This window comes from Crocuta crocuta, unplaced genomic scaffold, assembly GCF_008692635.1.
Source record: "Crocuta crocuta isolate KB4526 unplaced genomic scaffold, BGI_CrCroc_1.0 scaffold469, whole genome shotgun sequence".
NCBI classification, from domain to species: Eukaryota; Metazoa; Chordata; class Mammalia; order Carnivora; family Hyaenidae; genus Crocuta; species Crocuta crocuta.
The window spans coordinates 891469-906198 of NW_027531907.1; the positions used below are offsets into that span (position 1 = coordinate 891469).

Below are 14730 nucleotides of genomic sequence, written 5' to 3' on the forward strand. Positions count from 1 at the left end.
AGCATCCTAGGAACGCAGCTTCTCAAGTGGACATGCCCTTCCCACATACAATGCAGAGCACATGATGCCACCCAAATGCAGAAAATAGAGACAGCATCCATTTCAGCTTGAAATTCCACATATCCTTGCAAAACACAGGCAGTTTCTAGCTCTGCTAATACTGGTTTCCCTTTCCTCCCAAATATATCCTTTACTTAATTAACCCTCTGGCTTGTCCCACTAAGACATCTACCATTTCCCTCTTGGCTGACAGGTTGAAAACTTTAAATGGTCACATTAGTTTATAAAGTGTTGTGATGACAGGAGTGGCCAAAGGGAGAAGACATCACAAACATGGAGAAGTTGAAGGGAGAGAAGGAGGGCGAGCCAAGGACCTGTCTCTTCAAAGACTAGGCAGAAGGGAAGGCTGACGTTCTGATTCCCTCCAGAGAGCCAGCACTAGGGATCTGAAGAGTGGTCCTTTTTATGACATTATGTTAATAGGCTCATTTCTTTTTTTTTCTTTTTTCTTTTTTCTTTTTTTTTTTTTGCAAATAGTTTATTGTCAAGTTGGTTTCCATATAATACCCAGTGCTCTTCCCTACAAGTGCCCTCCTCCATGCCCATCTCCCCTCATCTCCCCCTCTCCCCCACTAATAGGCTCATTTCTACACCTGTGAGAAGAATGTACAGAAATTACAGAGATGGTACTGCCCAAACTTGAGCCCCTCAGAGCTTTAAGCTCCAAGGCCGCAGGCACCAGTGTCCACACCCAGGCAGGGGCCACACTCTACTTCCCCATACAGTCCACAGGTTAAAATAACTAGTGAGAACAATGCACATACATCATAAACGGAGTTCAGAAAAGGAAAACGTTTCTCAGACTCAGCTCTCCCAGAGACAGCCACTGTTTAGCATACACTAATCTTTTCTCTGGATATATCTTTTTATAATTAGGATTATTCTGTTTGGAGTGTGGGGTTTTTTTTTTTCAACTTAAAATACAGAACCCACAACTTATCACAGGATCTACATAAGTATCTGTAATGACTGTATTCCAGTGGACAGTAAGTTGTCCTAGTGTTCCTGATGGTCAGTTAGGTTGCTTCCGTATTTTTTGACAATGTTGTTATGACCACCCCCATAGCAGACTTTACTTTATACTTGTCTGATTTATTCCCTTAGCTGTCCAGCTTTCTACAAATGAGAACATTTAAATATTGATAAACATTTCAGCTGGTCCCCTAGAATCGTGCACTCATTTATTTTTCTTTAATTACTGGTGAGGCTGGTTACCTATTTCTAATTTTTTACTACAGTTTTTGGAAATACCTGCTCATTGCATCTATCTCCTTTTCACTACAGAAGGGTTTGTCTTTTTCTTATGAAACTATAAGATTATTTTAAATATTAACAAAACTAACTTTTAATAATACTCTTAACTTGTTACAAATTCAGCCACTCTCAGCCTGGACACTTGTCTTACCTTACTAGACAGCAGCGGTTCCATGGCTTTTGCCAGTTTGCCTGCTTGCCTGTAGTTTCTGGATGTCAATCCTTTTCTCCATGCCCCCTTCCAGCTCAGTCCTTCCCTTCATGGCACCATACTTGGAGAAGATATCCTAGCCTCTCTGTCACAGATATGTCCTTGAGCCTATAACACACTTTCCTGGTTTGATATTTTTAAACCATTAAATCTGCTGACAATCTCACTTACTGCAGTGGCAGGAGTGAGGCCAGGCCTAGCTGCACACCCAAGACATAGCCAGAGGGTGGTCCAACACTACTATTACTTTTTAGGAAGATGCTAATAGAAGAAAACAACATTTCACACATGACATGATACATTTAAATCACTGCCACCAACGTGAATTAAACTAAACTAGAAAATATGCTCCATTGTGAATTTAAAAAATCGTAACACAAACACAAAAGAACCTACCTTTGATCCATGTAAATACTGGGGTTGTGCATTAGGCTGTTTATCTCTTTGAAATTCCTGAGAAAATGGTAATACTGTCCGAACAAATCTAAAAAAAAAAGGATAAAAAGAAAACAAAAAATTTAACAGTACTTCTTTAAAATTCAGAACTTTCCAGTACTCATCAGCTAAATCTTCCCAGTTAACTGATATAATCATCACATAGGAAAATTCTAAGAAATCAAAAACCATAGTACAGATGATATAAACACTCTGAAGTATGATATACATGTATCCAAAGTTCACAGAGTGAGAACACCAGGTCCTACCACCGAATAAGCAGTCTACAAACTTTGGAAAGCAGTCTGGTCTGTTGGTACCAGGCCCATTTCATGCCTAATGTAGTCCACTGACAAGTTGTAATAACCTAGTACTCAGGCATTGTTGGGCCTCTGGACATGGTGATGACCTCGGAGACAGGATGGGAAGGAAGATATAGGCAATAATATCCAGTTACTCAAATCACTAGTTACAAGCTAATGGGAAGAATGAGCAAACTAAGTGCTTGTAACCACATGCATTTCGCCAACAGACTGTGGCTTGATAATGGTTTAAGAGACATTGAAAATCAAATGCTTGGATTTTAAAGCAGACATGTCAAACTTGGCTAATACTTTCAAATCAGAAGGTTCATTTAAACATATAAAAGTTTGGGGCTCCTGGGTGGCTCAGTTGGTTAAATGTCTGGCTCTGATGTTGGCTCAGGTCATGATCTCAGTCCATGCGTTCCAGCCCCATGTCGGGCTCTGTGTTGTGCTGATACCACGGAGGAACCTGCTTGCGATTCTCTCCCGCACACTCTTTCTGCTCCTCCCCTGCTTGCTTGCTCTCTTTCTCAAAATAAATTAAAAAAAAAAAAAAAAAAACTTTTATAAAGAAGGATCATTAAGAAAAATATATGGATTTGCTAACTATTAAGCATGAAAACTTGATTATACACTTTAATAAACAAAAAAGGATGTAATTGGCATAAACCACCAGGGCATGAAATGAACATGCATATCTGAGGGGAGTATATTTACACAGAAATGCCATGCTTTTGAGTGTCTGGATTTTGTTGTTATCCTTTAAAATTTTTTTAGTGTTTTTTATTTATTTCTGAAAGAGAGAGACAGTGTGAGCAGGGAAGGGTCAGAGAGAGAGGAAGACATAGAATCTGAAACAGGCTCCAGGCTCTGAACTAGCTGTCAGCACATAGCCTGACGTGGGGTTCGAATCCACCAACTGTGAGATCATGACCTGAGCCAAAGTCAGATGCTCAACCAACTGAGCCACCCAGGTGCCCCCTTGTTGTTACTCTTTAAAGAGTGTTGAGTTATCTTGGGCAGAATGTTAACAATGCTTGCAAGTCAGCTGTACCTTTCATAATTAGGGTGGCATAGGTAAACACCTTAGGGCTAGTACTAAGGCAGGCCCCTCTAGCAATTCTACTGAATGCGTAGGTATTCGAGGAGGCTTTCCCATTCTTGCTCGCAGGGCCTCAGATGGCTCCTAGCTCTGTGTTGGCTCTGGGAATTATTAAGCTTACAGCCCCCAAAAAGTTGTTCTTTGCCTATCCTTGTGAAGATCCACCCAATGCACACACAGTTTAATATTCAAGCAAAGACTAAAGGGCCCCTAAGTTAGGTCTCAGTAGCTATTTCTCTGTGTAGCTCTCTCTTCCCCCATACTGCAAATTCCAACTGTCTCAGCTTCCTCTGTTTCCAATCTGTCTCTTCCACCAAATATAACTTCCAAGATGCACTTGGGATATACCCCTCCACACTGAAGCCTAGAAAGTGCTTCTAGGCAGAAAGCCAGGGAAGTCATAGGACTCTCCTCCTTTGTTTCCTTTCCCTTAGGGTAACAAGCAATGTCTGAAAACAGTGGTTTCATAAATTTTTCACTTGTTTAAGGCAAAAGATAAATCCAAACCCTATTACTTCATTATCCCAAATAACTTTTAAACACTGTATTTTGACTATATACACACACATATATAGTCATATATATATATATTGAGTATATATATGCTCAATGTAAAGACAAAAAAATGGAATTCCAGTTAGTAGGCTTGTATTTCATAGTGGAAACAATTAGTAATTTTCAACTTTATGCATTTTCTAGAATTAAGCAAGTGAGTAAATATACTAAGAATAATGAGGGGCACCTGGGTGGCTTAGTCGGTTAAGCATCTGACTTCAGCTCAGGTCATGATCTCACAGTTCATGGGTTCGAGCTCCACGTCGGGCTCTGTGCTGACAGCTCAGAGCCTAGAGCCTGCTTTGGATTCTGTGTCTCATTCTCTCTCTGCCCCTTGCCCACTTGTGCTCTGTCTCTCTGTCTCTCAAAAATAAATACATGCAAAAAAAAAAAACAATTTATATACTAAGAATAACGAAACAGGATTCTCAGTGTAGAAAAGGGTTACAAAAATGAAAGAGAGGGAGAAAACGAGAATTAGAACCGCAGTGCTGAATTGAAATTGAAGAGATCAGTGTGAATTCAGGGTTAGAATATATAGACAGCTACAGAGAAACAACCCCCAACCCCCACCACATAAACATTTTATGGGTTTGTGTCCTTTAAAAAGATAATTTGAGGTCCTAACTACCAGTATCTCAGAGTGTGATCTTATTTAGAAATAGGGCTACTGTAGATGTAATTAGTTAAGATAAAGTTATTCTGAAGCAGAGCAGGCCCTTGATCCAATAGGACTCATGTCCTTGTTGTCTAAGGAGGCAGAGACTGGAATGTAACAGCTGCATGCTAAGAAGGCCAAAAATTGCTGACCACCTACTTGAAGCTGGAGAGAGGCAAGAAAAGATTCTACCCAGAGTCTCAGAAGGACCACAGCCCTGCTGACACCTTGGTTTTGGATATCTAGGCTCCAGAACTGTGAGAAGAAAAATTTTTGTTATTTTAAGCCCCATGGTTTGTGGTAATTTGTTACTGGGACTTAATACAGTATGTAGTCAGGTACTCCCTAGCTCTGAACATCAAAAGAATCTAGAACAATGACATTCCAGTAGCAATGAGCATACCTAACATCCAGACTGACTTTGTAAACATTAAGCTTAGTTGTAAAATATTCTCCACTGAAAGAAATCCTTGTAGAAATAACAAATTGCTAAGATACAGCAGGAGAAGTACAAGATGAACCTGGTACTTCTTGTGGTGCAGAAAGTAGGGCAGTGCTTCAAAACGATGCAGACAGCTATTAGGACACGAAAACCAGGTGGAAGGGGCTCCCACTGGTCAAAATGGGAGCCACAAAATGTGAGCCACAAAAACTAAATCATGTTAATAACAGATTACAATGCTGAGTTAGAAACCACAAATCTTTACTTACAATAAACAAATAAATACATGCTAACATATATAGCAGAAGGCCAACTAATATATATACATGGAATGATAACATTGTTCAACCATCATAATGATAACTGATTTGCATAAGAATCATCAACAGACGGTAAAACTAGTGGGCCAAATTTTAATGAAGAACAGCTGATTTATAAAATCTCAAATATTCCTCTATAAGTTACTTATAAATTCTAAACAGAAAAAATGATAACATGTCAGTGGAGACACCAGGCAGCCACCATCCTAACCAAAAGACAGAAGTTAACATCACCAGTAACAGACAAAGTAACACCCTTTGCTTCATGGTACATTGCATGGAGGACACACCCCTTCCTCTGTGGCCTTCCTCCCTCTGAGGTCTGACTCTGATCCTGATCATTGGCCTATTCCCAGAGCTATAGCATTTTCACACAATTATTAGCTGTAGGTTAAATTTAAGTCCCAGACCACCCTAAACCACTTCCTAGAGCCATCCGGCAAAATCACTAATAAAAAATAAGCAACCAATGAAATTCTGGTTTCTCATGAACAGTCCATAGGAAACCCTCAGGGATGGAATTAAAATATTGGGTGACACAATTTTGTCTATCTTCTCAGGATTCCAGTTCAGTTCTCCAGGAGCCTTGGTGGTCAGAACAGCCTCCTTACAACACAGGTTGGGCCCTTTCACAGCATCCATGGGCTTTGTGCTCACTCTGCAAACAGGGGTATTCACATCTCATGGGCCAATGGAACATATATGCCACAAGAGACGAAGGCACCCAATGTTGTCCCTTCTGCTGGCTGTCATTTACATCAGACATTGTGTTGTGTGGTCTCAGGAAGCTGAGGGCTGAGATGTGACCTGGCACCACTCCTCAGTTATATATTAGATGCCTCAATGTTCCTCACACAGACAGTTCCACTGGGGTCCTATAATCGACGCTTGCCTGGAGGTTTTCTACCCTTCAGAGCACCAAATTCCTGACCTGAGCTCTGTCAATTCTGTCTTTGACAATGAGATTCCTGCAGCCAGCAGGCCAGGCAGCCTTGGATCGGGGGATGTTCTTCATCATCAACCCCAAATAGGGCACCCACAAGGGCCTACCTTATTGGGCAGGGACTCAAATAGAATCTGATCTATTTCCCTAACTCCAGTCTTCCTCACCCAACTTCTGTTCATATGTCTAAAATGTCTTTCAGAAAACATAGCAATTCAACACAAGAGTTTATGGCAAATGCTGGCTTTTCATCATCATGTAATTCTGATTCTCCTCTGCAGTCCTTCTACACAGCTCACATCATTTATGAGGACCTGACCCATTGAACCATCACCAAAGAGACCAGGGCAGTGCAACAGGCATAAAGGAGGCATGGGGAATGCTCTAATTATTCCTTTTGCAAGATCTCTGAGAAACCCCTTAAATGGAGACTAACTGCTAGATAATTTTTAAAAAGCCTAGTTCACTCAGTTGGTTAAGTAACTGACTCTTGGTTTTGGCTCAGGTCATGATCTGAGTTTGTGAGTCTGAACCCCAGGTCAGGCTGGGCTCTGTGCTAACAGCATGGAGCCTGCTTATGATTCCGTCTCTTTCTCTCTCCCTCTACCCCTCCCCCACTTTCTCTCTCTCTTAATATAAATAAACATTTAAAAAATACAATATAAAATAATACCAAAAAAATCACAACTCCCTGTGTTGCCCTATTCCAACCTCATCATAACACCTTTTATCAGTCTAGTGATAGTGGGGTTCTGTTGCATGTCACCTTCAGAAACACCTGATAAGGCAAAAACTATTTAAGGAAAGGTAACAGAAATTAATCCCAAAGGTTCCAAATGGGTCAACCAAAACAGCCCACTGGTCCTGCAAACATCAGCCATGACACAAACAAATTTTCAGAAGCAGAAAAGCATTATTTATACTCTAATACAGAATGACCCTCCTTGTGATATATCATGTGGAGTACGAATGAGTATATAATGGTATGCCTAATAGTACTCATTTCTGCAAAGTAAAAAATACATATGTATATCTGACTGAATGGCATTTAAAAAAATGTTTACTGGGGCGCCTGGGTGGCTCAGTCGGTTGAGCGTCTGACTTTGGCTCAGGTCATAATCTCACGGTTCGTAGGTTTAAGCCCCTCATCGGGCTCTATGCTGACAGCTGGCTCAGAGCCCGGGGCCTATTTCAGATTCTGTATCTCCTTTTCTCTCTGACCCTCCCCTGCTCATGCTGTCTCTCTCTGTCTCTCTCTCAGAAATAAACATAAACAAATAAAAATAAATAAATAAAAATTTAAAAATGTTTATATATTTATTTAGAGAGAGAGAGAGAAAGAGAGTAGGGAAGGGGTAGAGATAGAGGGAGAGAGAGAATCATAAGCAGAATCCACACCCAGCACAGAGCTTGAATGTGGGGCTTAGTCTCATGACCATGAGATCATGATCTGAGCCCAAATCAAGAGTCAGATGCTTAACCAACTGAGCCACCGAACAGCCCCAACACATTTTAAAAAATGTTTATGTTTTTATTTTTGAGAGAGAAATTGAGAGCATAAGCAGGGGATGGGCAGACAGAGAGGGAGACACAGAATGCAAAGTAGGCTCCACACTCTAAGCTAATAGCTCAGATGCAGGACACAAACTCATGAACTGTGAGATCATGACCTGAGCCAAAGACGGATGCTTAACCAACTGAGCCACCCAGGTGCTCCCCCCAACACATTTTTTAATGAAAGCAGTCTCTAGGGATTTAAGTATTTCCCCCCTCACATATGTATACATGATTTCTAGCTTTTCTACAATTATGATACATTGTTTATGTAATAAAAATATTGTTTCAGTTCATTCATACTCTAACAATTTGAAAGATACTTGTTTCAGGAAACTGGGCACTTTATAAGAAGTTAAACAATGATGAGTAGTGTGTAAAGTCTGGTTCTGGTGTGTGCCCAGCCAGGCCTAGGAGCCCCCTAACCCGAGAAGACTGACTGGTGCTCCTCTCCCTGTAGCTCTGGAAGCCATGGCCATGCCCCCACTACTGCTGCCTGGCACCAGGTATCAGCCACCTGGGGCTGGTATGATGGCATAGCCCCATGTACCTTGGGACAAGCCTGTGTCCCTATAAGGAAATTCAACCTTGGGGTCCTGAATAAAAAATGGCAATAGCAGACATGATCAGACCACAGGAGGGCCTCCCTTCTGTCCTCAGTACTGGAGCTCAGCACCCTCTTGAGACATATAAGTGGGCCTGCACATCAGTAACAATTCAGTTAATACATGGTGGGATGTTTAAATCTAGCAGAAAAGCCAAAGACAGTGATTTTTAAAAAGTGGTCATAATACACACACACACACACACACACACACACATCTTTGGCACATGCTGACACAGAGCAGGAGCTGAGCTTAAAGCACAGAGAACAAACCTGGATAGGCGGCTGTCCAGTGCACAGAGGCCAAGGGAGAGTTGTCCAGGATTTGGGCCATATTGGAAGGCTAAGCCACTTATCAACAATGCCACCCACCTAACTGGGCACTTTTGATTGTTTAACATGGTAGTAAATGGTAGGTTCGTGAGAGTGTGGCTAACCAACTGATCTTCATCCACCCGAATATCTCAGAATGAGATATGAAAAGTGGAGGGTCACCTACTGTATTCCAACATCAGGTAGACTGACAACTGTGGAGGTGGTGTAGACCCTGCAGCTACTGTCCACATGCATCACAAGATCTCACTCTGACCTACAAACAAATACCCCAGTGCAGTCTCTACATGCAAAGCCATAAAACATGCCCAGGGATTGGCCTAAGGCTACACATGCAAAAAGAGGAGACTGGGAGGGCCGGAGTACCCTGGATATGAAAAATGATGGGGAACAGGAGAAGAGACAGCAACTTAGTAGACAATGTGGAAGCCCAGAGATCATACTGTTTAGGAACCTTTTGGGGGCACCTGGGTGGCTCAGTCGGTTAAGTGTCCAACTTCGGCTCAGGTCATGATCTCATGGTTCGTGGNGCATCCCAAAATATCCATGAGGTTACATGCTTACCGGTTGGTAGAGCCATTATAGCAGTAGTTAGGCAGGAAGTCATAGTTGAGCTCCCAGAAGACATGGAGGGTGATTCTCCCGTAGGGCGCTGACACATTGTGGTTGGCCTCCCGGAACATGGCGTCAAAGCTGTCCAGTGTCAGGTACCTGCTTAGCAGCTTGTGGGTCATGCGGTTGATTTCCAAGAGGCCATCCAACTCCTATAGGACCACAAAGACAGGAGTGTGAGGACAGAATTGGGCCCAGCTCAGTGGCCTCCATTCTTTACATGGGCAGTGTCAAGGTTAGAGGGTGGGCTGGGTAGGAGAGAACAGGATACACAGGAGTGAGGCTGGTGAGCTAGGCCAAGAATACACAGTGTATGCTTCTTACACATTCATCATGTCCTCTCCACTGCCTTGGAAACACCACTCCTAATCCCCAAGGCAATCGTACTTTTTCCACTGAGGTTACTTCCACACTGCCGCTTCACTGGCTTCCAACCACCCCTAGGGCAGAGACCCCTGCCCTGCTGGCATACTGTGTCCTCAGGCATCGCCTGAGTCAGCCTCTCTAATGTGCACAGCTATGTAGCACAGTCAGCAAGTGCATTTACAGATGGCTTTCCAAACTTCTAGTTTGCTTATAAATATGCCTAGGTCTGTACTATCCACTGCAGAGGCCAATGGCCACATAATGGCAATGAGAACATGTCTGGTCCAAACTGAGGTACACTATACATGTGAGTTACACACCAGATTTAAAAAACCAAGTATGAAGACAAAGAATATAAGATATCTATGTCAGTCATCCTGGTTCTGTGGAAGACTATGAGGAGCACTGCTCACCCTACGTGAAGATGCCTGAACCCAAGTTGCTGAAGCCCATTGCTCATTGAGGCCTCTCTTGTTCTAGCCAAAACTGCTTTTTTTTTTTAATAGTTTATTTATTTTTGAGACAGAGAGAGACAGAGCATGAGTGGGGAGAGGCAGAAAGAGAGGGAAACACAGAATCTGAAAAGGGCTTCAGGCTCTGAGCTGTCAGCACAGAGCCTGATGCAGGGCTCGAACCCACAAACCGTGAGATTGGACCTGAGTCGAAGTCGGACACTTAACCGACTGAGCCACCCAGGCGGCCCTAGCCAAAACTGCTTCTTTAGGAATAAACAATCTTCCTTGAGTTCTTACATGTTCACTAACAATGTCTGCAGCCTTCATTCTTGGAAGATCTATTTGGTTTGGCACAAAATCCTTAATTCACACTTCCTTTCCTTGGCTTCTGGCATGAACAGCTGTGGACAAGGCTGTAAAGACATATTTTCTTTCTCTTATCACTCTGCTCAGATATACAGAGAATTTTTTCTTTTCCTTTATTTAAAAACATTTTTTTAATGTTTTATTTATTTCTGAGAGAGACAGAGAAAGACAGCGTGAGCAGGGGAGGGTCAGAGAGAGAGGGAGATACAGAATCTGAAACAGGCTCCAGGCTCTGAGCTAGCTGTCAGCACAGAGCCTGACGCGGGGCTTGAACCCACGAACCGCAAGATCATGATCTGAGCCAAAGCTGGACACTTAACCAACGGAGTCACCCAGGCGCCCCTTTTCTTTTCCTTTAAAATCTAATACTTCTACAGGGGCACCTGGGTAGCTCAGTTGGTTGAGCGTCTGACTTCAACTTAGGTCATAATCTTGGATCTCATGAGTTCGAGCTCCACATCCAGCTCTGGGCTCACAGCCTGGAGCCTGCATTGGATTCTGTGCCTCCCTCTCTCTCTGCCTCTTCCCAGCTCACACACTCTCTCTCTCAAAACTAAATAAACATCAAAAAAAAAAACAAAACCCTAATACTTCTACTTCAATATTCCTTGGTATTGGTCACTTTGGGTCAGTTTTCCCAGGCACATGCCACTGGTCTTTAATATATATTTATAGCATTTACTAAATTTTATCAAGTTTCCTGGAAATACAATTTTCAGATCACACTGCTTTGGTTCTTCTCTTCAGAGACCCTTGTGATATGTACTATATGTTGGATCTTCATTGTTAATCTTCTATATAATCTTTCAAATCCTTTTTCTCTGTGTTCATTTCTTCTTGATTTTTAAAATTTTCTTTTTTTAAAAAAATAATTTTATTTATTTAGAAAGAGAAAGAGAGAGAGAGAGAAGCTAGGGAAGGACAGAGAGAGAGAATCCCATGCAACCTTTGTGCTGTCAGCACAGAGCCCAACATGGGGCTCAAAGTCACGAACTGTGAGATCATAACCTGAGTCGAAACCAGGAGTCAAACGGTTAACTGAGCCATCCAGGCGCTCCAAATTTTCCTTCTTTTATTCTCTTGCCATAGTTAGATGCAATTTATTCCAGGTTAGAATTACTTCTTCTTTAAAGTCATTTCAGGATTGCAACCAATAAGAACAGATACTAAGAAACAATATTCGGGATAGGCCAAGCTCGGGTAGTGCATACCTTTTGATTTCTATGCAAAACCGAACCTACTATTGGTTCAGTTTATCATAAGGACAAAATTAAAATTAGCTCCAATCTTTATGATCAGTTTCTGCTGAGCCTGACAAAGGGGAAAGCACTTACAACTATTGATGTCAGGTCTTCACTTTCAAATCGTCCAATGGCCAGTTCCAGAGACTTATACATGGCTGCTGAGACACGCTGAGTAATCAGGCGATTAAGGTCTATGGATCTGCCCAGGAGCTGGAAGATGGAGAGAGAAAAAAAGAATAAACAATAAAAAACAAATATATATATATATATATGTATATATGTATATGTGTATGTATATATACATATATATGTGTATACACACATTTATTATATATAAATGTATGTATATATGTATATCTATATATCCATACATCTATACAAAAATTAAATATATCTGCCCCAGAATCCAATTCCAAAAGATAAAACAAATAATATGCAAAATGTAAACATTTTAGAGCAAATTATACATATAGGTGTCATGATCAAATACTCTATCTACTTTCCTAGAGCTGAAATTCCTCCAAGTCAAAACAATAAAGGACTTTTGTATCATCCTTTGCACTGAATTTACATTTAACATCATGGAGAGAAACTCCAAGTTTTACCAAACACCCTGAGAATCTGGGTCTGTCAGTTAGGACACCCCTTACAATGGTGTTCAGGACCAACCCCCACCACAGAGCAGCCTGCACATGCCTAATCTTCACAGTATTACAAGAATGAATAAGAGAAAATTATTCCCTATTTCAGAGTCCTAAAAACATATGTGTGTCTCAATATCATTTCAATAACATAAACATACAGAAAAAATCATGGTAGAAAATGTCTCAAAATGTGAATGGTGATTATCTGTAGAATTATATGGAATTTTCCGTACAGTTTTCTGTATTTTACTAACTTTTCTGACATAAATATTGTTTTTAAGGAAAAAAAAGTAAGCACTGTGTTTTTTATTATTTGTGCTGTCTGAGAGAAAGCTCCTCTGTAACACTAAGTTGACAAGTGTTTCTCACCTTCATTCCTTCTAAGTTCTAAATTTTGGACTCTTAGAGAGGACCCAAGCTCTCTGGGGCCATGCCTTTCCCCAGAGCCAGAGCAGAGCAGGGTGCAGAGTGATGCAAATCTTCCTTTGTATTTCAGGGTACCCAAAAGAAACTGTCTTTAGAATACCAACACTTTATAAGGATATCTCCACAGTAACATAACATACTGACATTTATTAAAACCCAGTGACCGCTAATAAAAACACACTATTTCCAATGCTGGCTCCATGCCTCACCATGCCCAAGAGAGGTCTGGCTCACCTGCACGTGCCTCTGCTTAAGTAGTGTTTCATAGCGGTTAGATGGTGGGAGATGGATCGTTGCCCCCTGATTCTTGCATTCTGATCGTAAACGTTTATCAAGAAGCAAACTAGTAGAGAAGAAGAGAAGACATTTCTCATATGCTGTGAATTTCAATGGAAATGTCAAGTTACCCAAGATTTCATGCCCAAATCATAAACCACATACCTTCCTGCCATAACTTTATAATATGCAAATATCTGGTCTGCCAGCTTATAAACAAATTGGTCAAAGCATAGATTTACCTGAACAAAAAGAAAGCATATATTAGATTTTTATTTCCTAAAGATCACATAATACACCTTCAAGAAAAAAAATCTTTTGATCCAGCAAATTCTACTTCTGGGTATTTATCAAAAAAAAACCCTAAAAACACGAACTTAAATAGATATCTGCACTCCCATGATCTGCAGCATTATTTACAATTGCCAAGACATGGAAGCAACGTAAGTGTCCATTGATGGATGAACATATAAAGAAATTGTGGTGTGTGTGTGTGTGTATGTATGTATATATGTGTGTGTATATATAATGGAATATTATTCAGCCATAAAAAAAGAAGGAAATCCTACTATTTGCAACTATATGGATGGACCCTAAGGGCATTATGTTAACTAAAATAAGTCAAACAAAGAAAGACACATACAATACAAACTCACTTGCATGTGAAATCTTAAAAAAAAAAGGGGGAGGGGTGCCTGGGTGGCTCAGTTGGTTAAGCTGACTCTTGTTTCAGCTCAGGTCATGATCTCATGGTTCATGGGATCAAGCCCCACACTGGGCTCTGCACTGACAGCACAAAGCCTTGCTTGGTATTCTCTCTCCTCTCTCTGCCCCTCCCCCATTCATACTCAATCACTCCCTCCCTCTTGTAAAAATAAATAAACTAAAAAAAAAAAAAATGAAGAAGAACCCACAAAGAACAGACTGGTGGTTTCCAGAGGTAGGGGTAGGGGTAGGGTAGGCAAAATGGGTGAAAGTGGTAAAAAGGTACAAACTTCCAGTTATAAAATGAGTTAAGTTCTAGGAATATAAAATTAAAAATCTTTTCTTAAGGCAACTAACAAGGGCAATTATTAGAAAACAGAGACAATAAACAACCTTAAATTTTTTTAAGATTATTTATTTTGAGAGAGAGGGCAAGCATGAGTGAATTGGGGAGGGGTAGAGAGAGAGGGGAGAGAGAGAATCCCAAACAGGCTCTGTACTGTCAACACAGAGCCTGACACAGGGCTCAGTTCCACAAATCTTGAATGAGATCATGACTTGAGCCAAAACCAAGAATCCGACGTACAATCAACTGAGCCACGCTGACTCCCCAGGAAATGAATTCATTGTCTAAGAACAGCAGATTAAAAATATTATGGTGTGGCCAGGAGTGACCACTACACAGCCACTGAAAATTATGTCAGAACCTTCCTTACTGATGGAGAAAAACGCTTCATGTCTCTTAAAGGTAAAGGAACATGAAAAAGTCTCTGTTCATCAAGTGTTCCCAGTGTTTGATGTGCATCGTATTTGGGTTCTGTGCTGCCACCAGGCTGTGTATATCAGGAACTACTGTGCGT

The 14730-nt window shown here is 41.1% G+C and overlaps 1 protein-coding gene across 2 annotated transcripts in view; it reads right to left on the reverse strand.

Moving 5' to 3' along the window:
• The window catches only part of CYFIP1 (cytoplasmic FMR1 interacting protein 1), a 143476-nt gene that overhangs the window by 43930 nt on the left and 84816 nt on the right, over positions 1-14730 (reverse strand). For both annotated transcript variants that reach the window (XM_077774609.1, XM_077774608.1), the window contains exons 19-23: positions 13331-13407; positions 13124-13232; positions 11910-12029; positions 9341-9540; positions 1922-2009 (exon numbers count right to left, since the gene is read on the reverse strand). In XM_077774609.1, coding sequence (XP_077630735.1) covers positions 1922-2009; positions 9341-9540; positions 11910-12029; positions 13124-13232; positions 13331-13407 — 594 coding nt within the window. The remainder of the gene's footprint in view (positions 1-1921; positions 2010-9340; positions 9541-11909; positions 12030-13123; positions 13233-13330; positions 13408-14730) is intronic.